General features: G+C 41.2%; 1 protein-coding gene and 1 long non-coding RNA gene across 8 annotated transcripts in view; one reads left to right on the top strand and one right to left on the bottom strand.

Moving 5' to 3' along the window:
- B3GALT1 (beta-1,3-galactosyltransferase 1) overlaps positions 1–21,009 on the top strand; it is a 232,434-nt gene extending 211,425 nt beyond the window's left edge. For all 6 annotated transcript variants that reach the window (XM_064163625.1, XM_064163632.1, XM_064163656.1 and 3 more), the window contains 2 exons: positions 15,091–15,129; positions 15,786–21,009. In XM_064163625.1, coding sequence (XP_064019695.1) covers positions 16,015–16,995 — 981 coding nt within the window. In that variant the 5' untranslated portion in view covers positions 15,091–15,129; positions 15,786–16,014 and the 3' untranslated portion in view covers positions 16,996–21,009. The remainder of the gene's footprint in view (positions 1–15,090; positions 15,130–15,785) is intronic.
- LOC135186174 (uncharacterized) overlaps positions 1–26,687 on the bottom strand; it is a 250,372-nt gene that overhangs the window by 208,657 nt on the left and 15,028 nt on the right. The gene's annotated exons all lie outside the window — the stretch shown is intronic.

The following is a 26,687-nucleotide window of genomic DNA, read 5'->3' as shown; positions in this document are numbered from 1 at the left end:
GGAGGCTCAGGGGTGACCTCACTGCTGTCTACAACTACCTAAAAGGAGACTGTAGCCAGGTGGAGGTTGGCCTCTTTTCCCAGACAACCAGCAACAGAACAAGGGAACACAGTCTGAAGTTGTGCCGGGGGAGGTCCAGGCTGGATGTTAGGAGGAAGTTCCTGGCAGAGAGAGTGATTGCACTGGAATGGGCTGCCCAGGGAGGTGGTGGAGTTGCCATCCCAGGAAGTGTTGAAGCAAAGCCTGGCTGAGGCACTTAGTGCCATGGTCTAGTTGATTGGACAAGGCTGGGAGCTAGGTTGGACTGGATGACCTTGAAGGTCTTTTCCAACCTGCTTGATTCTACAATTCTCTTCTAACTTGATTGATTCTATGATGAAAACCTTAGGACTACTGCTATACAGTCCTTGGAGGAACAAAGCTCATCAGCTCTCTGATGATCATTCAAAGCAGGAGTGTGGCCATGGCAATAGGTCTGCCCTGTTTTGCCTCATCCTATCACTTCAGGCTGATGATACCCCTTAAGAGGAGGTTGAGGGGAGACCTCATTGCTCTATACAACTACTAGAAAGGATGTTGCAGAGAGGTTGATACTGGTCTCTTCTCACAGATAATTAGTACCAGAACATGAGGGAATGACCTCAACCTGCAACAGGGTAGATTTAGACTGGACATTAGGAAACATTTTTTTCACAGCAAGAGTCAGACATTGGAATGGGCTGCCCAGGGAGGTGATTGAGTCACCATCCTGGATGTGTTCAAAAGTTGTTTGGATGTGGTGCTTGGGGGTATGGTTTAGGGGTGAACTTTGTAGAATGGGTCAATGGCTGGACTTGATGATCCCAGGGGTCTTTTCCAACCTGAATGATTCTATGATTCTACACCTTAGTTGTTCTGATCCAGGCTTTTGTATGTTTCTGAGTGGGAAACAACGGGACTAAATATAATCATGAAGCATTAACAATTGCATGGATCTTTTTGTGGCAGTAGCAGCTTACATACAGAAACTGTGGCACAGATGCAAAGAAATGTTTTCCGTTTTGACCTCCTGCAGTATTTCTCAGCTCTTGAAGCACCCATCTCCAAAGACAAGAGACTAACTGTCTCATTCTTCCTGCCCACAGGCAGGGACTGTTAATCCCCTTCAGTCACTAAGGGTTCCTAAGTGCTGAGAGGGTCATGCCAGAGGGCTACAGAGCAAAGCAGTGTTCCTCTCATAGCCTGTGAGATGCCTCAACAGTTGTCCTAACAGCTGCTTTATTGCATTTCATATATTTTTTTTGTTTTCTGCTGCCTTTGATATCAGAATAGCTGGGAAATAAATGGAAGCACAGATTGCAGACTGGTTTAAAATCTCTTTTGTTCAAGAAAGAATTCTCTCAGACTAAAATAATGCTGAAGAACCACCAAAAGTCAAAGAAGGATTTAGGATGTTGAGGGAGATTTGCACAGTTTAAACATGCTCAGAAGAATCACTGTTGTTTCCAACCATGCTATGAACCAAATACCTTCCTCAGAGAAAGTCTCAGTTTGTGTTATTTATATAGCAATCTCTTCTGCTTCTGCCTAAAGACTAAGCCCTTCCACAGTTTGGAAAACTACCAAAGGGAGGGTTTGATCTTATTTACATTGCTTCTATTAGAAAAAGAATCTCTCAAAAGAGTGTCTTTCTGTAAAACTGCTCTATTCACTTCTTACAACCTTGAGGTATGTATCAAGATTTGGACCCTTAACTTGCTTGGCAGATTTTATTACCGTATTACTTGCCTCCTTGGGGTATACAGCTGCTCAGTGAGCCTGTGCTTATAAACATCTTGAAGGTCCACAGATGGAGAGCTAAGAGAAACAATCTATATTCTTACATTGTATATTCATGTACACTCACTCTCCTTAAGGCTTGGCCTTGAATACGTAGAGAACTAAGGTCTGATATGATTCCCCTTGGGAACAGTAACAGAACTTGTTTACACTTCATCGCTTTACAAACTTGACTTCCATCAGTAGTGCATTATATTCCTATCCAAGCAGAAGCCAACACATCCCAAAGAAAACTGTGTGATAAAAAGAGAATGTTGTCTGCTGAGCTGCATCAGAATCCAAGCAGCCAGTTATCCCCTGCTTGAGCGTAGCTAATGGCACAACAGACCAAGGCACAGCAACAGAAAGCAGGGAGCAACACTGCTTAGAAGTTGCTACACAACGTTCTCTGGAGCATGCTTTATCCACGTCGCAAAAGAATCTCAGTTGAAGGCACACAGGAGGTGAAGGAAGACTACTTTCAACTCTGAATATTCTTAAGGCCATCCTTTATATAACACTACTTTTCCTGTTTTGAGAAATCCTTCAATATAGAGAGTGAGTCTGCATTTACACCTACGTCAGTCCACTCGGCATAATGCAATTACAGGTGCAGAAGCCAGCTGGAGAGTTTCCAATTATTCTGAGAAGCTGCAATTGCAATGGTTATGCTTCCCTAGTCACAATAGGAAAAAGAGAAAGCAAAGAGTGCTGGCAGCTAACAAGCTCACAGAAATGGGCTCTGTAATGTTTAGGAAGAGGAAGACAAACACAAACACATTAAAAAGAATTGTCCTAGCTATTTCCTTAGTTACCAGTCATTGCAGACATCCCTAATTAGGAATGCTCACAAATAAAATAAATAAGAAATCAGTTAGTGTGCCTAACTACCATACTGGTTTAAATCAAAACGAAGGGGGTGTCCTGTCTGTTCCCTCCAAAGTGAAGTGAGGAAAAAACGACACACAAAAGAAAAATAGAATCAACCAGGTTGGAAGAGACCTCCAAGATCATCCAGTCCAAACTATCACTCAGCCCCATCCAAGCAACCAGACCATGGCACTAAGTGCCTCAGCCAGGCTTTTCTCAAACACCTCCAGGGACAGTGACTCCACCACGTCCCTGGGCAGCCCATTCCAATGCCAATCACTCTCTCTGCCAACAACTTCCTCCTAACATCCAGCCTAGACTTCCCCAGCACAACTTGAGACTGTGTCCCCTTGTTCTCTTGCTGCTTGACTGGCAGAAGAGACTGACCCCCACTAGGCTACAGTCTCCCTTCAGGTAGCTGTAGACAGCAGTGAGGTCACCCCTGAGCCTCCTCTTCTCCAGGCTAAACATCCCCAGCTCCCTCAGCCTCTCCTCATAGGGCTGTGTTCCAGGCCACTCACCAGCTCCATCACCCCGAGATAAAGGTTTACTGAGCAAATCAGATAGTCATAGTACAAAATACACAATTCCCTTAGCCTATTTGCAGAAATAGCACAGTGGAAAGCAGCAGCAAATAGAAGTTTTTTAGAACGACTCCCTCATCCCTCCCTGTCCCACTGCCATCTCAGCAGAGGAGAGACAACAGCCAAATAGTTGGAACTCAAAAGCAGCACCCAAAACAGGAGGCCTTCCCTGTTGCAATCTGAACTTCAAGCCCCATACTCAGCTGCAGCCAGCACTTTCATTTTGAAACTAGCATGAGGCAGGATGGTATGAATAGCAGCAGACTAAAACCCACAGTTCTTTAGGATTCAAAACTTGTGCTTCTTAGTTAAAACGTTCAAATTACACATGAAGGACATCTCTAATGACATAAGCAATAAAAGTGAGTTTGAACAACAGTTCAGATTTACTCTTCAGCAGAATGCAGCTCTTCCTGCAACTTTATTAGGTACCTGAGATTATCAGCCATATACTGCCCAGCTGAGAGATAAGAGTTATTAGCTGAGAAATTCTCACAAACTGCTCACCAATAACAGTGATAAAACTTCCTCAATTTTTGCCTACAACAACCCTCATAAGGCTCAAGTTAAACTTTGATCTGAGCACAAATGGGAAAGCTGTTAGCTGCTTTCTCCAGAGATACCCATGTTTCTTTCCCTGAAACTAACAGACAACATCCACAGTTTTTGTAAAGGGGGAAAAAAAGTGGAAAAGTAAAGAAATGTTGTTTTGGGAAAGAGGGTGGACTAAGTAGGCATAGCTGATAAGCCAGAATGGGTTTAGAGTTTAGCTAAGGAAGCAACAACCAATTTACAATCCCAAACACTATTCTTCAAACTTGTGTCTCTAGTGGGGATGCAATTTGCTGCGTGTCTGAAAGACCAGAGAAGAATGAGGACGAATTTACTCCTGTGGATTCACAAGGATATATATTTACCAAATTACTACAACTTGCACTCCATTTGATTCATGGAAAAAGCCACAGTTAGTATGAGACTGGTTTTAAATCCTTCCCACAATAGCTATGGCCTCTTGTGTGGTGTGTCTGTTCAGTGAATGTGTAGAGTTGTGCACTGGTCCTTACAGCCCCAACTTTCAGAAAACTAAATGCTGACAAACGGGGGTCGTGTCAGAGAAATGTTTCACATGTGCTTGTTGAAAGAGCTTGATGACAACCACCTTGCTCTCAAGTGTTAAAAGCACTGCAAAAAAATGCCTTCTACTGCAGCTGAAACATTCTTGTTCAATCCCCAGTAAAAGTAGATTTTCATGTAGGTTTAAGCAAAATCCCATCTACTATTTAGTTACAAAAAGAGTGGGAAAAAAAACCAACATGTTCCTGGTGTTCATTGTAAAAGCAACTGTAACAGCCCTCTGTTGGACTATGCTGCACTGGTGTCAGTAGGACTGTAGACACTACACCAACAGCTCATGTATTTCAGACTGATGACAACACCAACAACATCTCATTTCAGCTCCAGTCAGTGCAGAGGAGTCAAATCCCACTTTTCCAAGAGGACCATGCCATTCTCTGCAAAGGGAGCAGCCAGGCAGGGGACCCAGGGGTGCTGGTAAATAGTAGGCTGAACCTACCTGGTTCAATCAACTTGGTTGATTCTATGGTTCTCAAATATGTGACAGTGCTTCCTAGAAAGACTTTTTGTGTGTGTGTGTGTGTGTCACTGGTTAGTCATGATTTCCAATACCTGAAGGGATCCTACAGAAAGGCCAGACAAGTACTTCTTCTCCAGACTGAACAGCCCCAACTCTTTTCAGTCTGTCCTCACAGCAGAGGTGCTGCAGCCCTCCGAGCATGCTCATGGCCCTTCTCCATCATGTCCACATCCCTCTTATAATAGGGGCTCCAGAACTGGATGCAATACTCTGGGTAGGATCTCACATCACAGGCAGATTCAAAACTAATTTTGAATGTTTCCCAAGAAATCAGAAAGTCTTAATTGTTTTCACTTTTTTCTTCAGTGTCCCTAATAGCATGGGAGTTGTGGCAAATAGACTTCTGATCCAGTTCAATAAGTTATCATCACCACAGATGCTGCAAGTATGATTTCAGGTGTTCCAGTCTCCACCTCATTATTACTCCTCATTGTTGTGACAATGATTCACTGGGAATGGCAGTGCTACTAGGGTAGGCATCTATATAATCAAGGCCACTGTCATTTATTCTTAGTCTAGACTATGACACCACAATTTCACAGGCATCACTAAGAATACAAAGGAAATCAACCTTTTCACATTTCACTATTTAAGGCAAGAAGAGCACAGTATATTTGTTTTTAAACTCCATTACCTGAAGGAAATTTCAACCTATCCATTCTAGCAATAAATTCAGTAAAATTGTTGTCTGAGTAATAAAGATTTTGTTAAGTCAATTCTAAAGGTTCTAAACCTTTGTTCTTTTTTTTTGTTGTTGTTGTTGCTGGGGTTTTTTGTTTTGGTTTTTTTTTTAAGAACTCAAAGCCTGAGGTGATTTTTTTTCTTTGTCCAAGACTTTCATTAGATGCAAAATATTGTAACCAATTTGCTGGTAACAAGCACTAAGGAATCTTGCTGTGAGATTTTACAATAGAGAGCAGCACAATAGCTAAAGGAAATAATGGTTGTGGCTATGGCAACCCAAAGTGGAATATGTTATTTGCAGTTTATAATCATATTGAGATGCAATTTACACATTACAAGTGTAAGAGGACACAATTAATGTAATCACAAAGGACCAATCACAACATGAAGTCAAAGCCTTTTTTCAACTGGTTCTGAATAGCATTCATGAGAGAAAAGTGCATAGATCTGATACTTGACATGTCCTGGGCAACTTTAATAAAAAAAGAAAGAAAGAAAGGGTGGGAGAAAACAAAACCTACTTCTGATAAAAATTATTCTGCTTTTTCATTTTATGATCTTTATTTCTTTTCTCTCCTCTTTAATTAGTGCATAGAATATGTGCTTACAATACCTGCTATGAAAGTCAGCAGCAAAACTCCCCTTTACTGCAGCCTGAACTGACTCCAGGTAAATCACTTGCAATCAGCAGCACAGAAAAGCAGAACTGGTGATTGACATATCACAAGTTCTAATATTATTTTGAGTTGAGTAAAAAACTAGCTATTAACCACTCTGGATTAGGAGCTGACCAAGCATAGCCAGTTTGCTAAAGCTGCAGAAATCCATCCATCATATAGGATCAGACCTTGGGATCTGATCTGTACTTTCATCACCTTCCACAAGGACTCATCTGTGTAATACCACTGTTGGAGACTTTGGAGAAGACCAGGTTGTCACAAACATACAGTGATGTGCTAGTTTGAGCCTAGCTGGGGTATTTTAGTGAGAGAAATTAGATTATAGGCTGTGAAAAGGAAATAGTGGTTATGTCTACTGCACTCATAGGCTTGCTGAGATGTATAAAAACAAGAACACAAACATAGATAACAGAGTTGCTCTCTCTGGCTCTGCCTGCTCCCTTCTCTCCCTAATCTGCTGTCTGTGTAACTAATCAGTCTGCTTCCTAACCCCCTGACCAATTCTCCAAACTCACCTTGGATGTAAGGCAAAGTCTGGGATAAGGTAGAGGAGTGGGAAGGAGGTGGAAGGGTGGTTGGGAGCTCTTCCTGGGGACTCTGGTTTCTGGGAGGGCCGCTGTGTTTCTGTATTACCTTTTTAATTTGTATGTTTCTGTCTCTAGCTGTATAGATTGTAAATATCTGCTTGTATATTGTGCTAACCTGTAAATATAAAGCTTCATTGTTTAACTTCCAACTCGGCTGAGTTGGAAAATCTGGGTGATTTTCTTCAGTGTTGGGGGGCAAGTAACACCCAAACCATCACAAGTGACTATAACCAAGAAATATGTATTGTTTTTAATTACCAAATGTTTTAATTAATAAAACAGTTACAGGGCTACTGGAAATGTAGAGACAAGTTGAAACAGTCTACAACTACCTGAAAGGAGGCAGTAGCCAGGTGGGGCTTCTTCTCCCAGGCAACCAGCATCACAAGGGGACACAGTCTCAAGTTGTGCTGGGGGAGGTCTAGGCTGGACGTTAGGAGGAAGTTCTTGCCAGAGAGAGTGATTGGCATTGGAATGGGCTGCCCAGGGAGGTGGTGGAGTTGCTGTCCTTGGAGGTCTTGAAGCAAAGCCTGGCTGAGGCACTTAGTGCCATGGTCTGGTTGATTGGATGGGGCTGGATGCTAGGCTGAACTAGATGATCTTGGAGGTCTCTTCCAACCTGGTTGATTCTATGAACATGCCAAATGGAACTTGAAAACCCTTTTGTTTTCCTGTGAATACCAGATGTTAAGAAACTGTAATTTTTTTTTTCCTTTATCAGACCAACTGTGAATGTTTTGATTTTCTGAAATATGCCAGACAGGTGCAATGTCCACTTTGGACAAGTCTGTTACTACATTGTCTTCTACCACTAGCACAGAAGGTTCTCCAAGGCCAGTTTTATTGAGAGCCAGATTTAATGGGAAGGAAATGCAGCTATAGAATCCCCATGTAACCACACTGGTGCAGACCAGGCTCCCAGCCACCACAGAAGAATGCAGCTACTCCCCAGTCATACTGAGGCTGATGACTATCGCCCAGCTCCCTGAAGAGCATGAATCAAGATTGATGAACAGTGTGGACACCCTACCACCTCTCAAGTCTCTGCTCAGTAAAAACAGGGAAATACTTTCTGCATAGAAAATAGTTCCTAAGCTGTAAAACTTCAGTGGCAATTTACTGCTGCAGAGCTCCTGATATACAAAGCCAGAGAGAAAAAGCTGCTCAAACCAATGCTGAGATGCCACTTTATACTGCCAGACAAGGAATGAACCTTCATGCCAAGCTCACTTTTCCTAATCATTAATTTAGCTCACTCTCCTCAGGCATGGCAAACCTGAGGTGTTGATCAAAATACTCCTAAGTGTTTAGCTGATTCATTTTCTGCAACTGAAAATTGCACTTCATGGCTTAGTCACAGTGGAAACCATTTACTTTTTAACTTCCAAATTACTTCCTTGGGAAGAAAAAAAGGCATAATTCATTCCCAAGCATGAGAAAAAAAATATAAGATACAGTTTCACTGTTTTACATAGACTGTCTCAGCACTTGTTGAAAAAGAACAGAAAATCCTGCATTTATATAGATATATCCATGTCAGTGCCATGGACAGAGGCATTGAGTGCACCCTCAGCAAGCTTGCACCACACAGCTTGATGTTGTCAGCAACAGACAAGCTGGAGAGCAGGGATGCCATCCAGAGGGATAGGCTGCAGAGGGGGGCACAAGCCAACCTTATGAGGTTCAACAAGACCAAGTGCAAGGTCCTGCAGCTGGGTCAAGGCAATGCTAAGTACAAATCCAGGCTGGGCAGTGACTGGCTGGAGAGCAGCCCTGAGGAGAGGGATTTAGGGGTGCTGGTGGACAAGAAGCTCAACATGAGCCAGCAGTGTGCACTTGCAGCCCAGAAAGCCAACCAGAGCCTGGGCTGCATCAGGAGAAGTGTGGCCAGCAGATTGAGGGAGGTGATTCTCCCCTTCTACTCCACTCTGCTGAGACCCCACCTGGAGTACTGCATCCAGTTCTGGAGCCTCCATTGCAAGAAAGAAGTGGACATACTGGAGTGGGTCCAGAGAAGGACCACAAGGATAATCAGAGGGCTGCAGCACCTCTGCTGAAAGGCTGAAAGAGTTGGGGCTGTTCAGTCTCGAGAAGAGGCTCCCAGGTGACCTTCTTGTGGCCTTTCAGGATCTGAAGGGGGCCTACAAAAAAGCTGGGGAGGGACTTTTTAGGCTCTCAGGGATTGACAGGACTAGGGGGAATGGAGCAAAGGTGGAGGCGAGTTGGTTCCAGCTGGCCATGAGGAGGAAGTTGTTCAGCATGAGAGTGGTGAGAGGCTGGAATGGGTTGCCCAGGGAAGTGGTTGAGGCCCCATGTCTGGAGGTGTTTAAGGCCAGGCTGGATGAGGCTGTGGGCAGCCGTATCTAGGGTAGGGTGTCCCTGCCCATAGCAGGGAGGTTGGAACTAGATGATCCTTGTGGTCTCTTCCAACCCTGAATGATTCACTGGAAAAGTATGAAGTGCAAAATACAGAAATGTCACTCAATAAGCAGATTTGCTTTCATGTAGAGTTAACTTCTACCTTTTAAAAGTCCCCACAGAAACCTCTTTACAAGTAGGAGAAATTTTGGTAGTATTGGTACATTTACTGGAAATTCTAAAAACTTGCATTTTCCCAATATAAGACATAAAAGCTTTTCTTGGAATTCTCTCTTACATAGCCAGTCTTACCTTTCATTCACATTAAGAGCAATTACAACATACTGACAAATAATTTATGAATCCCAAATTTCCAGAAAACACTTCTTGTGTTCAGAGATTAAATACAGCATAAACCATCTGCAAATTGGTATCACGAGAAGAGAACTGTTAGTATGCAAGTATCACTTCTGCAAATACTTCCTTCCACATTCAGTTACTGCCTCGGGTAAAGCTTATCATCAATATTTCTGTGAACAAGTAAACCTTTTTCAGTATACAAAGAGCATGCCTTAAAACATAACCTTGTTGCCTTTGAAGGAAGGGAAAAGAAGCCAGTCTCTTTTAACATAGAATCATAGAAACAGCCAGGTTGGAAGAGACCTCCAAGCTCATCCACAACCTAGCACCCAGCCCTAGACAATCAACTAGACCATGGCACTAAGTGCCTCAGCCAGGCTTTTCTTCAACACCTCCAGGGATGGCAACTCCACCACCTCCCTGGGCAGCCCATTCCAATGCCAATCACTCTCTCTGGCAACAACTTCCTCCTAACATCCAGCCTAGACCTCCCCCAGCACAACTTGAGACTGTGTCAACGCGTGCCAGCTGGCACTCCCCAGAGCAGAAGCACTGGGTTTTCTTAAAAACATGGACCTGAATTGAGTGCTTCTGCATTTCTTCCAACAACCTAAGACTATGGCTCCTACATTTATTACAGCTCCTTTCCACATATATTCTAGAGAGAAAGGCACTGATTCTGTTTCAGGGCCATCGTCACATATAGTCACAGCAAAAGCATTTGGGGTACTTTAAGCAACCCTCATATGAAGATGCTAAATAGGAGCTTGCAATCTCCTGTTAAATCACCTATGCCATCTGCCCAGAGTTTCCTTAAGAAATTACTGTGAAAGCACACAGCCAGGAATATAACAGCATCCTCAGATTTCTTTCTAGATGTGTTCTTAATGTTCAGGATAATTATCTTCTCAACAAGCTTTTGGGCAATAATCACAGACTTTTCCTTAAGAAATTTAAGGACTTCATAAAAGGTGAAGACATTTCAGCATCTCAGTTTATATACAGATGAAAGCTATGGCCACTGAAAGTTCTTACAAAAATCTCTCTTCAATGGAAATGAGAAGAGTTTGCTACATTTAGTGAACAATTTAGCAGCTGCATTCCCCCTTTATTCAAGGAAAGGAATAGGTACATTTTGGCAGAGAAGTACAGTATGAATTTCACTTAGTTGTGCTCTAACAGCCTCCTGGGTGTCAGGATGAGCAGATGTGGCCCTTCCTCAGCTTCTCACCCAAGGCTGTCCGCAGGGCTCAGCATCCTGACTGCCACCACTCAGCATTTAGATTATGCCTTAGCAGTAGATATGAACACAGTATCAATTAGAACTACAGCAACACAGCAGGCTTCAAGAGCTGTGGTTTCTGTTACGTGCATCTGCCATAAACTTTTTTCCATAGCACAACTGCACCTACATAGAAAGGGCTTTCTTGAAAGAAAAGGATCAACTATCACTCAGTAGACAGCAAAACATGGGCAAAATATTGCCGTTTGACAGCAAGGTTTGCTGAACCCATTTGACATCTGTCTGAAAATTGCCTGAGAACAGTTTGTAAGATTCTCAAATGTGCTCGTTATCTGGAGGATATTCTTGATGTGCAGACAGCTTAGAAAATGTTTGCTGCAAACATTCCATCTCCATCAGGTCAATTACTTAAGGCAGTTACAGAGTAACGCTTTTTATGCTCTGAGTGACTTCCCTGGCTCACACACCAGGCTGTGAGCTGTGAATAATGCAGTTAAGTGCACAACTTTGAGTCCAAGCATGGAAATGTGATGCTAAATATTTGCTTTTTTTATGGCCATCTACACCAGAAAAGCTTGAGCCTTTGATTATGTGATGGTTTGGGTCTTACCCCTCCTATCCCCCACACTTGAGAAAATCACCCAGACTAGATTCAGCCAAACTGGAAATTAGAATGAAGCTTATGTTTACAGCTTAGCACAATATCCAAGCAGGTATTTACAGTATACACAGCTAAAGACAGAAACATACAAGTTAAAAAGGTAATACAGAAACACAACAGCCTTCCCAGAAACCAGAGGCCCCAGAAGGGGCTCTCAACCATCCTTTCACCTCCTTTCCACTCCTTTACCTTATCCCAGAGTTTGCCTTACATTCAAGGTGAGTTTGGAGAATCAGTCAGGGGGGTTAGGAAGCAGATGGATTAGTTACACAGACAGCAGGTTAGAGAGAGAAATTCATGCAGCCAGAGAGCAACTCTTATCTATGTTTGTGTTCTTGTTTTTATACATCTCAGCAAGCCTATGAGTGAAGTAGACATCACCATTGTTTCCTTTTCTCAGCCTAGAATCTAATTCTCACCAAAATATCCCAGCTAGGCTCAAACCAGCACAGATTACTTACAGTGTGGCAGCCAGTTTGGGAAAAGAGATAGACTGAATTGCAATGTTTTTAAAACATGGATCCAAGAGCTTAATATTGCTGCTGTCCTGCTAAAAAACTTTCTTCCACAGGAGATAGGTTGGACATGATGATCCTAGAGGTCTCCAATCTGGTTAATTCTGTGATGCTCCCCTTTGCCTGTGCCAATATCCCCAAATATGATGCACCCTGTCCCAGCAGACAAAATCCAAAACTGATTAAACCTTTCCACTCTTGTGACAAAACATAATTCTGTTATTAGTCTTCAAATTTCATGAATGCAGTATCATGACTAGAAACAAAAAATGTTTTCCACTATGTACACATTCTAATAGTTAAGATAGCTTTTGATATATGTACTACTGACTAGGCTAAAAAAGTTCTGAAGAGCTTCCAGTCAAACTGCTAAAGCATCCCAATAACATGCAGGCATTGAAGTGGTTTCAAGCTGTTAATTAGATAAAAGCAGTGACCTTAATTCACGTACTTTATTCCTCCTCTTCTCTAAATGAGTAGTTAACACAAATGTTAAGGTACTATAATTTGAGAACATCAATTTTACATTCCATTTCATTCCTTATAATTCACATTTTTCATATACAATTCCCATATACTGCATGGCTACAGAGTTTAAGTCACAACATATGACAAGGAAAAGATCTGCCACAGACTGATGCTGAATAACTCTGTAAGATACCTTCAACACAGGAGTAATTTTATGAAAGTCTGAATTAGGCACTTGTTGCCATGGTTTGGAATCCTTTTCCAAAATGTTGGAAGGTTTTTGTTGCTTCTAATCATTTCAGAGCACACAAGACTGGACATCACAGCCATGACATTGCCAGAATGAAAAGCCATTTAATATAATTTTGCAGTTTTCAAGAAGCAGTGGTTACAGTTCCCCTTTCTCTCTGATATCTGCACAATGTTCATGATAACTAATGCGTTTACTTTTATTAAAGACAAACTGTGGGGCTGTATGCATTCATTTAGAGCATGCAATACATGGTTTCCTAAAATAATTCATCATATACAGAAATATGTAAGAATCATCATAAGAAATATTTGGAGACCTTAATGCTGGAGTCCATTAAATACACTGACCTACATAGCTCTCATGCTACATCTTCAATCTATGACTTCTGTATTTCTTAACATAGCTGGCTAGATCTTACACTTATGTTTTCATGGAATCAACCAGGTTAGAAGAGAACTCCAAGATCATCAAGTCCAACCTAGCACCCAGCCCTAGCTAATCAACCAGACCATGGCACTAAGTGCCTCATCCAGGCTTTGCTTCAACACCTCCAGGGGTGGTGGCTCCACCTCCCTGGGCAGCCCATTCCAATGGCAGATCACGCTCTCTGTCAAGAGCTACCTCCTAATATCCAGCCTATGCCTCCCCTGGTACAACTTGAGACTGTGTCCCCTTGTTCTGTTGCTGGTTACCTGGCAGAAAACACCAACCCCCACCTGGCTACAACCTCCATTCAGGTACTTGTAGGCAGCAATGAGGTCTGCCCTGAGCCTCCTCTTCTGCAGGCTGCACACCCCCAGCTCCCTCAGCCTCTCTTCACAGGGCTGTGTTCCAGGCCCCTCACCAACTCTGTTGCCCTTCTCTGGACACATTCCAGTATCTCAGCATCTCTCTTGAATTGAGGGGCCCAGAACTGGACACAGCACTCAAGGTGTGGCCTGACCAGTATCATTATAGTACAGCATTTCAGGCTTAGTAATTTCCCCTCTGGGGTTTCCAGTGGTGTGGTTGTCAGAGAGTCTCAATGAAAAGGAGAAAAACCACCCTGCCAGATCAGGGATGTGTTTTGCTTTTGTTTGAACTGTGTCCCAGTGACTCCAGCAGGTTGTTACAATAGGAAAGACCAGGCATTACAGTAGCATTTCTGTATATATTTGTCACCAAGATCATTGTATTTTCCAGTCCCATCAAGCAAGTAAGTACCTCACTTAAATAGACTGCTCCCAAAAACTTAATGCTACTGCTTGGTGGGAAAAGATCACATACCCCAGGTCCTGTCACAAGGAGCAGAGGAGATCACAGTCAACCTCTATCTCGTTAAATTACTGTGGTTACAGGCCAAAATCAGTTGAAACTTATAGAGCTCTGAAACACATCACAACTTTATCATATATCCTGTTTCATGGAAGGGGAGAGGAGTATGTGGGTCTTGCTCATTAAATCACCAAAAGTGCATGTAACAAAAAGTAGGACAGTGCTAGCTGCAAGCATCTAATAAGGAGACTGTAGTCTGTACATATTTAGTAAACTTTCATATTGTTTCTCTGCTGTTTTAAGCCTCAGTGTGAATTAATAACATAGCCTGCCTAGAGGGTAGCCCTGTCTGCACAAACCCTAAGCAACGTATCACCTGGCAGGAGATCTTGCCATGGGGCTGTCTCCAGGGCCACACTCTGAACTGCTTTTAAAGAAAGGAAAAAGAGACCATAGATATCCAGCATGGGGAAAGCATGGGCTCCTTCAAAAGAGCTTTGATATAGTACAAGCAACATGTCAAAGCAATGTGGAAACAGAAGGAGCATTTCTAAGGCAGGCCTTCTATCCTTTTATCTGAGTCCATATATACTGCTTTATCCAAAATAAATACTAAATATTTCAGAGATCCTTGTGTAAAGTTCTCCCGTTGCACGCTTCTATCCTTTAGCTCTGAAGTGATGCAATGGCAAAACACAGAAACGTGGAGCCTACAGGCACTCTCCAGCTACGGGTGTGCCTTGGGGGAGTCAGCACTGATCCAGCAGGCTAAATGCAGCTTCCACAAAATGATGACAAACAGAGCACATTTCCTGGGAACCAGTTAAGAAAAATGAAGCTTCAGGTCTGGCACATTCCCCAGATATGGAGAAGTCTTTAAGCTCCCTGATGCCAGAGGCAGTGCTGGCACAGCAGCAAAGGGCCACCGGTGTAGGTGCCCCAGACATGCAGGCAAGCATTCTGCATGTCAGCCAGCAAAGTGACATTGTGAGTAGGCTGCCATTTGACTATATGGTATACAAATTATGTGTGTCCCTGAAAAGTACACTGGTTTGAGGGGTCGGGGTGTGGAGAAGAGGAGGAAGCCAACAAAATAACTGCAATGTGTTAATTTATTTCTAGACTTCTATGGAGTGTACTTGGCCACTGATCTCTACATGGGTAAGAAGCATATTTATCTCCCTCCTCTGTCTCATTCTGTCTGATTCCAGTTAGTCCCATGCTGTCTGATTGCCACAAAACCAGGCAACATTTAGACAAAATGAGATTTGTAGGTATTAATGTGCATAGTTGATACCAATGCTATTCATCTTAAAAATAAAGTGCATTATTTTTCATTCTTTAAATAGAATCACAGCATGCACCAGATCAAAAGGGACTTCTAGAGGTCATCTAGCCCAACCTCTCTGCAGTGAGCAGGGACATCTCCAACTCGATCAATAAAGTAGTTTTCAAGTGTTCTATGGCGTATTTGGAAAGCTTGTCCAGAACAAAAGCTAAGCAGCAAGAAAATGCTAGAAGCCAGAAACTTACTTTCATTTACCTTTAAGATTACAAAAATAGCCAATATGCTATGCATACATAACTTTTTTTTATTGCCATCTATGAGAACCATCAATCATAAAAGTGTCACTGCAGTTATACTGCTATATTCTAGTATTCTATCTTGCATTATGGTACCTCACAAGAAAAGAAATGTTATCTGAGAAATGCATTAAGACACTTAGCTTATTAATGGCCAGTCATATTTAAGCTCATTTTTCTTGCCTAAGGCTTTTCTGATATAGCAATAAAAATTTCTTCTTCATATTTTTCAGAAATAACAGAAAATCAAAAAAAATGGAAGTTGCTGCTAATAAAAGAAGAAAAGCTGAGTGTCATCAAGGTTAAGAACTACTATGTGAGACCTATGAAAGATTACAGAGTTGCTGTTCTATATCGAACTTCCAAGTGTCATTAATAATATGCTGCCTCTCTGGGGCATAGGTGTGCTCACAGTACAAAGGGTGTTTATTCATCACGTGGAATAGAAGAGATAGAGGAACAATGGCTTCAAAGGTCTCCTGCTTATACATTCTGACAGTAGTTTGTTGGGCAAGTGCTCTTTGGTACTTAAGTATAACTCGTCCTACTTCTTCCTACACTGGCCATAGACAGATCAGTAGCATATCTATAGCCAGAAAAAACGTTTCCTTTGGTAACATAAGAACTCGACCTATAAATCCACATTCTTTTGACTTTCTTATCAATGAACCCAACAAATGTGAGAAGAGCATCCCTTTCTTGGTCATTCTTATCAGCACGACTCACAAAGAGTTTGATGCGAGGCAAGCCATTCGAGAAACGTGGGGAGATGAAAACAACTTTAAAGGCATTAAAATTGCCACGCTATTTCTCCTTGGAAAAAATGCAGATCCTGTGTTAAATCAGATGGTAGAGCAAGAAAGCCAGATCTTCCATGACATTATTGTGGAGGATTTTATCGACTCTTATCATAACCTGACTCTGAAAACGCTGATGGGGATGAGGTGGGTGGCAACGTTTTGTTCAAAAGCAAAGTATGTTATGAAGACAGATAGTGATATTTTTGTAAATATGGATAATCTTATTTATAAGCTGCTCAAACCTAATACCAAGCCAAGGAGAAGGTACTTCACTGGTTATGTTATAAACGGAGGACCGATAAGAGATGTTCGCAGCAAGTGGTACATGCCGAGAGATTTGTATCCTGACAGCAATTACCCACCCTTCTGTTCAGGCACCGGCTACATTTTTTCAGCTGATGTAGCAGAACTGATTTACAAAACCTCCCTTCACACCAGACTTCTTCATCTCGAAGACGTGTATGTTGGACTGTGTCTTCGGAAGCTGGGCATTCACCCCTTCCAAAACAGCGGTTTTAATCACTGGAAAATGGCCTACAGCTTGTGCAGGTACCGCAGAGTTATCACAGTGCACCAGATAACACCAGAAGAAATGCACAGAATTTGGAATGACATGTCCAGCAAGAAACATCTCAGATGTTAAGATTTTTATTGCTGTAAATACCTTTTTTTCTAAAAAAAAAAAAACCAACAAAAATCATTTAATCTGGTTATTTTTTGACAAAGCAATCTGCTGATTTGCAGGTTAAACTGTGGGATGCTAACTATTGTGGATTTTTAATGACTGACTTTTCATTCACATTTTGACTACTGGTTTACAGACTTCAGGCTCTTTTCATAAGGACGTTACACCAACCAAAAAGATCTAGAGTCAGATCACAGGTTTTTTTATATTATCCTCTATCACACATATCAGTTCCTGCATCTGTATGTAAAAGGACAGTAATAAACTACTATCAGCTGCTTAACAGTTGATGCCCCAGCCTCTGAAATAAGACTCGGGCCCTAAGAAAGGAAGAATTACAAACACACTTCTATTCCTTTTTTGGCACCTTACAACCATCTCTGTTTGGAGCTTTGTTGAAGAATCAAGCAGTGTACATTTGCACTGACCTCTTACACCTATCTTGACATGCTTATTTCGTAGTACAATGTGCACAATTCCCAAACAGCTTACCAATAGCAGAATGTAGGCCAGTGAGGACATCAAAGTCTCATAGGCCTTAGAAACACACTGTGGGATATTTTTAATCCACCAAGTGATATTCTTTTATTTCAGAAGATATCCATTTCTGCCTAAAATAGTTCCCAAGAGATCTAATACCATTTTAATGTTAAGTAAAAATATGTACACGAAAGCAGACATGGGAGATGTATGAAAAACTCTTTAAAACCATGTGAGAAGTGTTAGTATCTTTTAACTTTTAGTCTCAAAGCGAGTGCAGTGTTTCTCATTAGTATCAGTAGATCTCTCCATTAAGTGTATTGCATAGCAATGTGTAACTATATTGAATGATAAAAGCATCAATAACAGCATATTTTTTCAACATGTGTCAGTGCAAAAGTAACACAACAGCAATTTTTTTAAGGATAAGCTCTACTTTTTGCTACAACACACAAGAAGGAGATTCTACCAGGTTTTTAATGGTGTGGGAAAGCAGAATTTCAGCCAATAAAAGAATGCAATTCATTTTCTGTTCATAGGGCAGCAAAGTACGTAACTTATTTACAACTTTCACAGTACAACAGAGAGCTTTTAGGAATCCTCTATTAAAGAAAAACAAATTCGAGCCTTTGTTTCAAATTTGCAGCTTTCAGGCTACTCATCATAGAGGCAATACACACCGAGGCTCCACTCGAGAGATCCTCAGAACACAAGACAGAAATTACACAAAATTTCATTCAAGTTCCCCAGTGTTCTTACATTTTGAATATGAACATTGAGTGAAACGTAGTGTTGTGTGTCCAGGATTAGGCTAGGATAGGGTTAATATTTTAACCAAATTATTTGCTGGAAAGTTCAAGCCATTTCTATACAGTATCACATTCTAGCAAAGACCTAAACTGCTCAGCAAATATTTGGAATAAAGAATTCAGACACGTTATGAAACTGATTAGGTACACTAAGGAGGTTGGGAGAGATTCCTCCTGAGTGGAGGTTGGAGCCAGGTGGGGGTCAGGCTCTTCTCCCAAGCAAGAAATCATAGGACAAGAAGAAATTGCCTCAGGTTGCACCAGAGGTGGTTTAGTTTGGACATAGGAAAAAATTTCTCCCCTGAAAAAGTTGTCAAGCCCTGGAACAGGCTGCTCAAGGCTGTGGAGTGCCCAGTGCCAGAGAGATTGAAAAGCCAGGTTAAATGTGATGCTAAGGGACACGGGTTAGTGGGGACCTGGCAGTGCTGTGTTAATGGTTGGACTCGATCTGAAAGGTCTTTCCCAACTTAAACAATTCTAAAGCAACTCTTGGTGACAAAAGTGACATCTAAGAACACCTAAGCACAGATGTTGCCATGTACTATTAGCTGTCTATTCCTCACACTGTCCACAGCACACACAAAGGACTCTTTCATTCTAGTTACATATAGCATATGAAAAACTGTTCCATCTATGTTATTTAGGATGTCTATGAAGTTGTCAGAAATTAACCAAGAATTTAAAGAAAAGATCTGACCTTATATTCCACAGCTGTACATAGCACTTTATAACAGTAACAAAAGAATGAAAACGCTACCCTAAAAGCTTTTTCATAGCAAATTGTTAGTCTTATTCACAGATGCAGCATAATCATTTTGAAAAGAACTACCTTGCACTTGGCCTTCAAACTGCAAGCTGTAGTTGTCTTAAATCTGTTTCAGATTTGATCATGAAGCTGAAAAACAGACAACCCAGGAGTTACTGCTAATCAACAGGAGCTTGTGCACCTTTCATAGATAAAAATAAGTAATTCTGTATAGAAATACAGAATGTCTTGGAGTATAATTAAGATTTATCCTTCCCTAGTTGACCTAGTCCTTGTTATAGTTGCTTTTGCTTCCTGTCAAACTCTGAACTCCAGCTAAACAAGGTCCAACTAATTGCATAGATAAATACATAACACACATGCTGACTCGAAGTTCAGCCTTCCTTATCCAAGTCCCAGAATATACTTAAGAAGGGAATGGAAGGTGGAATTCATCCCCAGCCCTCTGCTAGATCAGACAGCATGGATGCCATCCTACCAGGAGTACACTTTGTAATAGTTTCAACCCACAGGCTGAAATCATTTGTGCTATCCTTCTGCACTGAGCAGTAATTTGGGGTTTCTGAATCCACAACCAAATGGATTTGGTGGCCTTACTTCTCTTGCTGATGCTTCTGTGGCCTTTGGTTAGTAACCAAGAGGACAGCAAGGCTCCCAGTCCAGATACCTCAGGGCTCTCAAGTAACAAGGTAGCCTTGAATTTCTCCTAGTACAAGTAGACCGCATTCACGATTGGAAGGTACACCTTGAAAATAGCATTTGAGAAAAGAATAAATTCCTGCCATTTATAAATAGATAGATCAACAGAAGTGTAAATGTTCATTGTGAAATCGATGTACATATTTCTAAAGCATTTTCTTCTGTATTTAGCTGTATATATGTGTAGAGTCTGCTTGCTACATAGTATTCCGTTATGCATGGAGCTGAGTTAGGCGTTCTATTTGTCAAGTGTTTCAAGAGCCTTAAGCATGTGTGCCCTAACTTTTGAATGTACAAGATCTTCTTTTCTTTCATTGTCAAGTGAATTTAAAGGAACACAACAAACCCCAAATTTTCTACCACTGTTAAATTTACAATACCAGACTTCACTATCTTGTTACACTCACTTACATATCAGATTTATTATTTTTCTCTTTGCTCGGAAATTGCAATGTCGCAATCTGAAGCTAGAAAGGGAGCAAGACATCTACTCAACAGGTACAGCTTACTGTTCCACTCAGTAGTACTTGTGGCACATGGAGTACTGTTAACAAGCAAGTGTTTGCATAAGCCTCCTTTAATCAAATAAACATTTCTGTTGCGTTAAAGGCCATTTTGTGTCGCTGGGCGTGGGACAAATGACACCTTGGTTAAGATGTGCTGGCTTTTAGTCACTTCAGAAGTGTGACTATAACCACATTTTGGTGCCAAACAATACAGGGACAAAGCAGGGAAGCAGCTGAGGGCAAATCAGAAACGCCTCTCTTTAGGAGGAGGTTTTCAATAAAGCACTTTTTCTTGCTAAAACCATGGGAGTATTTAAATAGAAGTCTCAAGGTTCATTTCCCACCTTTCCTAATAATAATATTAAGTATCACTTTTGATTCTTTCTTGAGCTTTGGGTTTTTTCTTTTGTTGTTGTTACAATGTAGATGGCAATGGCAATTTGTAAATGAAGAGTGTAATTAACTAGAAAAGCTTGTCAACAGTAACCAAACTTTAGGTGTATCATTATATGACTGGCTGTACTTATGTATTTATTTGTCTAAATTGTATATATTGTTTCATCTATAGTGTCCGTAGGAGTGCATTCTTTTAGATTAGAATATTATTTACAGGTTTGTGGGGTTGCCAGCAAAGCTGCTAATCAAGATACTATTTTTTTGTATCAACGTGAAATAATTAAAAAAAAAAAAAAGAACAAATTCAAATGAAAAATTGAAGTTGTGCTTTAAGTTTTCTTCTTCACTTTTCTTTCTAGAAGCATAGATAGTACCATCTGAAAATGCAAGTCCAGTGTATAGATTCATTTGTCATAAAGAAGAAGATGGTGCTGGAAAAGCAGATTTTTTTTTAATGGAAAAAAAAAAAAACCACCAACCAAAATATTTCTTCTGTTCATTAGTTGTGCAACAACTTCATCAAGCTCATGCTCACACTGATCAGATGTACTACTTCATTTCACCTGTGGCCAGGGGGGGATTGGTCTCTTTTCACAGGCAACCAGCAACAGAACAAGGGGACACAGTCTCAAATTGTGTTGGGGAACGTCTAGGCTGACTGTTAGGAGGAAGTTCTTGCCAGAGAGAGTGATTTGCCACTGGAATGGGCTGCCCAGGGAGGTGGTGGAGTCAGCGTCCCTGGAGGTGTTGAAGAAAAGCCTGCATGAGGCACTTAGTGCCGTGGTCTAGTTGATTGGACAGTACTCGGTGCTAGGTTGGACTGAATGATCTTGGAGGTCTCTTCCAACCTGGTTGACTCTATGAGTTGACAAAGACAATCTTAAAACAGCCATGGCAATATCTAGCAACTAGCAGATAGGTTCATCACTATCTTTGCCCTATTCAGCTGTTTTGGTGTCCCCAGCCAACAAGACCAGTTTGGCAGTTTTAAGGTGGTAAGGCTCTTAGACTCCTTTGGCCCTGCAACATGTACCTTACGTAGCCCTGCAGTGGTACCTTAGCACATACGCTTGTGGCTATCTAAAGCTATATGCAGGGAAAACAGAAAGCACAAGTGTCCAAAAGCTGCCTCTCATGAAAGCACAATCAATTACCTTTCAAACTGCAGGATGACCTCAAGGAGAGCACCCACAGGGAGGGAAGGGGTCCTCCTTAGCTTCTTAGAGCCACATGCTGATCCTGACAGAATTTGGCTTCTCCAAGCCCTCAAAAAGCACAATCTGAATACACCCAGATTACCCAGTTAGTGTTTGTCTCCTAGTGGCAATATATTAAGATGCCATTCTATCCTATATGGAAGGCCTTTGTGAACTTAGGGTCTCACATCAAAAGAAAAGAACATTCTGCCCTTTTTTCCATATAGAAAGAAATACCAAATCTCTTTTACTACTGGTTTCAGAGCTCATTCATGAAACTGAGAGGAGAATAACATGCACCTCTGAGAAGAAGCATAGCCTTTGCAAACTGAAGTATGTTTTCTTTACATCACTTTTTCAGAAGCAGCTAAGACTACTATGGAGTCCTCCAGTATACTGAGAGTGTCTACAGCAGTACAGCAACTTTACAAATCATAATGACATGCTTTAAAACAACCAAGAGCTACACAGAGTAAAACCCCTTCCAATCATTTAATTTCAAACCAAGAGAGACAGATCTACTGGAGAAAGTCCAACGGAGAGCTATGAGGATGATTGCAGGACTTTAACATCTGTCTCACAAACAAAGGCTGAGAGAACTGGTGCTGTTTAGTCTTGAGAAGAGAAGGGTGAGAGGGAATCTTATCAATGGCTATAAGACTGGATGAGGCACTTGGTGCCATGGTCTAGTTGACTGAATAAGGCTGGGTGCTACTTTGGACTGGATGATCTTGGAGGTCTCTTCCAACCTGGTTGATGCTATGATTCTAAGTATCTGAGGGGTGGGTGCCAAGATGAAAGTGCCAGTCTCTTTTCAGTGGTGTCCAGTGATAGGACAAGCAAGAACACGAGAGGTTCCACTTTAACACAGTGATGGAGTGAGGGTGACAGAGGACTGGAGTGGTTGTGGAGTCTCCTTCTCTGGAGACATTCAAAACCCACTTAGATGCATTCCTGTGTGGCCCGTCCTAGGTAATCCTGCTTTGACAGGGGAGGTGGACTCAATCTCTGGAGATCCCTTCCAAGCCCTAATATTCTGCAATTTTTCTCTTATTTTAACTATACAGCCTGAGTCTAATTGCAAGACTTACATGGTGTTTAATTAACATACAGCTTGAAGATATAACGATAGTAGCACTAGCAGGGTAGATTTCACATAGCATGATAATCTCAATTACAAGCATTCTGTTTTCTCATATACTTAATTGATTGTAATAGATTTTTAAGTTGCACTGCCCTATATGAAAACAATGTGCAAAATCTTCTTAAAACCACTGACACTGACCTGTTCAAGCAACATACCAGAAAAGGAGATCTCTGTGATATGAAACAAACACTGTACTGAATATTAATTTTTTCTTGTTAAAAATAGGATATAAAATGGAAGAGGAGAAGTCATCTGGAAAAATAAAATAAGAATATGCCTTATTGATTCAACTGTACCTGTAATATTTAGCTCAAATATCTCCTCTCACAATGTGCCCAACACAGGAGTAAAAGAATCTGTTCTTCTGAGCATTAGCTGACCCTGCATTACAAGTCTGCCTCTTTGGAAAGAGCTAAGGAGAGCAAAAGGTGATTTATTGTCACGCAAGGTTTATCCTTGAGCATTTATTCTGCAAAGGCAGCATTACATTATCAAGCTGTGCAGAATTATGTGCAATGGTTTGGTAATGCAGACAACTTTTATTTGGGAAAGCAAATATCCCAAACTCGAGGCATGCTGGGTAACACTTACTGTATCTGCAGTTAAGACTATCAAGGATAATTCCAATCCTTACATCCCTTTTTCCATTAGGAGTCCCTTTCTTTATTTTCCAGCATGAGCTCTCTCCTCAGAGAGAAAGCAGACCTCTTAAAACACCTTAGCACAGCAGTAGAAGCAAGGGGGAAGCAGAGAGCTCTTTATGGTATCGTTAAGGAAGTGTAGCAGGCTCAGGGTACAAAATTACTTAGCACATATCTATTTTGTACCACAGATGGCACAGAGATGAGACTGACCAGCCTGTAGTTCCCTGGATCTTCCTTCTGTCCCCGTTTAAAAAACAGGCTCATGTTCTCCCTTTTCCAGTTAATGGGAACTTCAATGGACTGCCACAACCTTTCAGATACCTTGATTTGGGCACTGGTTATGGCTTATCTTACTTATATAGCTGACATCTTTGCTGCCAAAAGAAGATGGATGTCTGTATCTTGATACACTTGTGATTTGGCTTCAAGTGCACCATGCTCAGATGACACATTGGTTCTTACTTAGTATAAGGCATTTATAAGAACACATTAAAAGAAAAAGAGTGCCAAAATGTAGCAAGAGCAGAATGGCATAAAACATTTAGAAACATTTTTAATATTTATGACTTCAATAAAATCCCTCCCATAAAAAAAAGCATCTATTGCAAAAAAAAATCAGCAGATTTTCAAGGGCAAGGATATCCATTATCTGCTGTACTACAAACTGCATTTGGATCAAGCTGGATGAGGCAAATGAGATTTTACTCAAGTCTCAAGCCCCATCAGTATCAACAGGATTTATGTCTGCTTATGAAGAGCTGAATTTCATTATTTTTATGCAGCTCAGGCCTTAGTCCTACTCTCAACTCTCAAGCAACTGAGATACCATGAAGGTTTCTGGGGAAGAACACTGTATTCCAGGTATCCACTTGCCAGAAATTTCACCTCTTACTGAAGGCAAGCATGAAGTAGCAATCTCCCCAATTTGCCAAATAGCCTACACATTATGAAGACAAAGCAGAACAGATGATCTACAGGCTTCTAGCCTGTGCAACAAAAGCAGCCATAACACCAGCTCTCAACTGAAGAGGGATCTGTGCTGAGCTATCACCTCTCTCTCTGCCATTTCACATATTATGCTCATAAAAAGTCTTTTTCTCAGCATTAACAAATACATGCCACTGGACAGAGCAAAAGTCCCACAGGGCCATACCTACCTCTTGCAATTGCTCCTTTTTCATGCCTTACACAGGTCTTATTTATGTAGTCATTGCACTGGAGAAAAAAATGGGGGCATAATGATACCCATCCTAAATTTACTTAGCCTGAAAGAAATCCAGTGCCTTTGTCTGTCTGCAACTACCTGAACGGACATTGTAGCCAGGTGGGAGGTGGCCTCTTCTCCCAGGCAACCAGCAATAGAACAAGGGGACACAGTCTCAAGTTCTTCTGGGGAAAGTATAGGCTGGATGTTAGGAGGAAGTTCATGCCACAGAGAGTGATTGGCATTGGCTGCCCAAGGAGGTGGTGGAGTCACCATCCCTGGAGGTGTTGAAGCAAAGCCTGGCTGAGGCACTTAGTGCCATGGTCTAGTTGACTGGATAGAGCTGGGTGCTAGGTTGGACTGGATGATCTTGTAGGTCTCTTCCAACCTGGTTGATTCTATTCTATGAATTGAGTGGTGTGGCTGGAGTCCTCACCCATGAAAACTGAGACAAAGACTGTATTTGACACCTCAGCCTTCTCCATATCCTGGGTAACCCAGTCTCTCATGTCCTTCCAAGAGAGCCAACATATTCCCTTGTCTTTGTTTTATCATCATACAGTATCCTATACTGGTGAGGCTGACTTGCTACTTCCCAAGCACTACTTTATTCTAACCAATTACAGCATGTCCACACTAAGAATTACAAACTTAATTGATGTCAAGGTTGATGACAGGCTGCTTTAATTGGTCATTAAAAGCTGGTATTATTTACTGCCTTATTACTTAGATTCAGCATTTCTACACATGAAGATAAAACTAATGGTCTAGAAAAGAAAAAGAATATATACAGGACATAAGTAAAATCACTTTTTTTGACTAGAGGAACATACATGCACACGATGCAAGTGCTGGCATATACTTGGGAGTGCAGGTTATGGAAGCACACACTTTAATTTGTATTACACTGCAATTTAACTGTTACTTGAAACAGATGGGTGAGTCGTGCAACATTTTTTAATTGATTTAATTACTTGTAAAAGTATTGACTTGTGTTAATTAGGTGCAATAAATTACTTATACACTGGTTCACAGATTCCTTTAAAACAGGGTTTTGAACCTGCAGTAGTGTCTGTAGAGAAACAAATTATGCCTTGCAAGCCAGTATTTGACAAAATATCTATTGGTTATTTGTCTTATCAATATAGAAACAAGATAAAGCAACTCCACCACATTCATATCTGACAAAAATGTGCCTATGACAGATAATTGCTGTGCATTTGCACCTTAGAGATAGATAAATGTCATGAGTAGCATGTAGACAATATATCTATCCATATGCTTAGAAGAACAAGTGTGTATTTAAGGTAGCTAGTGTGAAAATTATTGCTGTTGTCCTTCTTTAAAGTCATTTGCTAAAACATAATGTGAAGGATTATGCAAAATTAATAACCTGTATTAATTTGATATCCAGGTGATGATTGTTAATAACTATGAAAACTGTTTATTAACATCAAAACTTGCCAGAAACCTATTCACAGGTTCAAAACAATCCACAGGTTGGAAATTTATACAGGCAGGGTACAGGCAAAACTAGAGCACTTATTTGTTAAAGTGGCAAACACAAATACTATACTGGAAGAGGCTTTTAAGTATTTACTCACAAAATTATAAATCAGACAGTACCCAGGGCAGGTGGAACTCTGTCCAATTGGCTGCTGAGACTTGATTTCTCCCAGGCTTCTGGAAAGGAGGCAGACAATCCCTGACCTTGTCCCCAGCTCCTCTGGATGATCTGTGTATCTCCAGGACTTGTAGTCTTAGCAGGAAGACTTTCAGGGGCAGGCAGGATGTCTTGAGGTG

This window comes from Pogoniulus pusillus, chromosome 2 (genome assembly GCF_015220805.1).
Source record: "Pogoniulus pusillus isolate bPogPus1 chromosome 2, bPogPus1.pri, whole genome shotgun sequence".
Lineage (NCBI taxonomy): Eukaryota > Metazoa > Chordata > Aves > Piciformes > Lybiidae > Pogoniulus > Pogoniulus pusillus.
The sequence above is the reverse complement of the archived record's forward strand: the minus strand, read 5'-3'. Positions and strand labels throughout refer to the sequence as shown.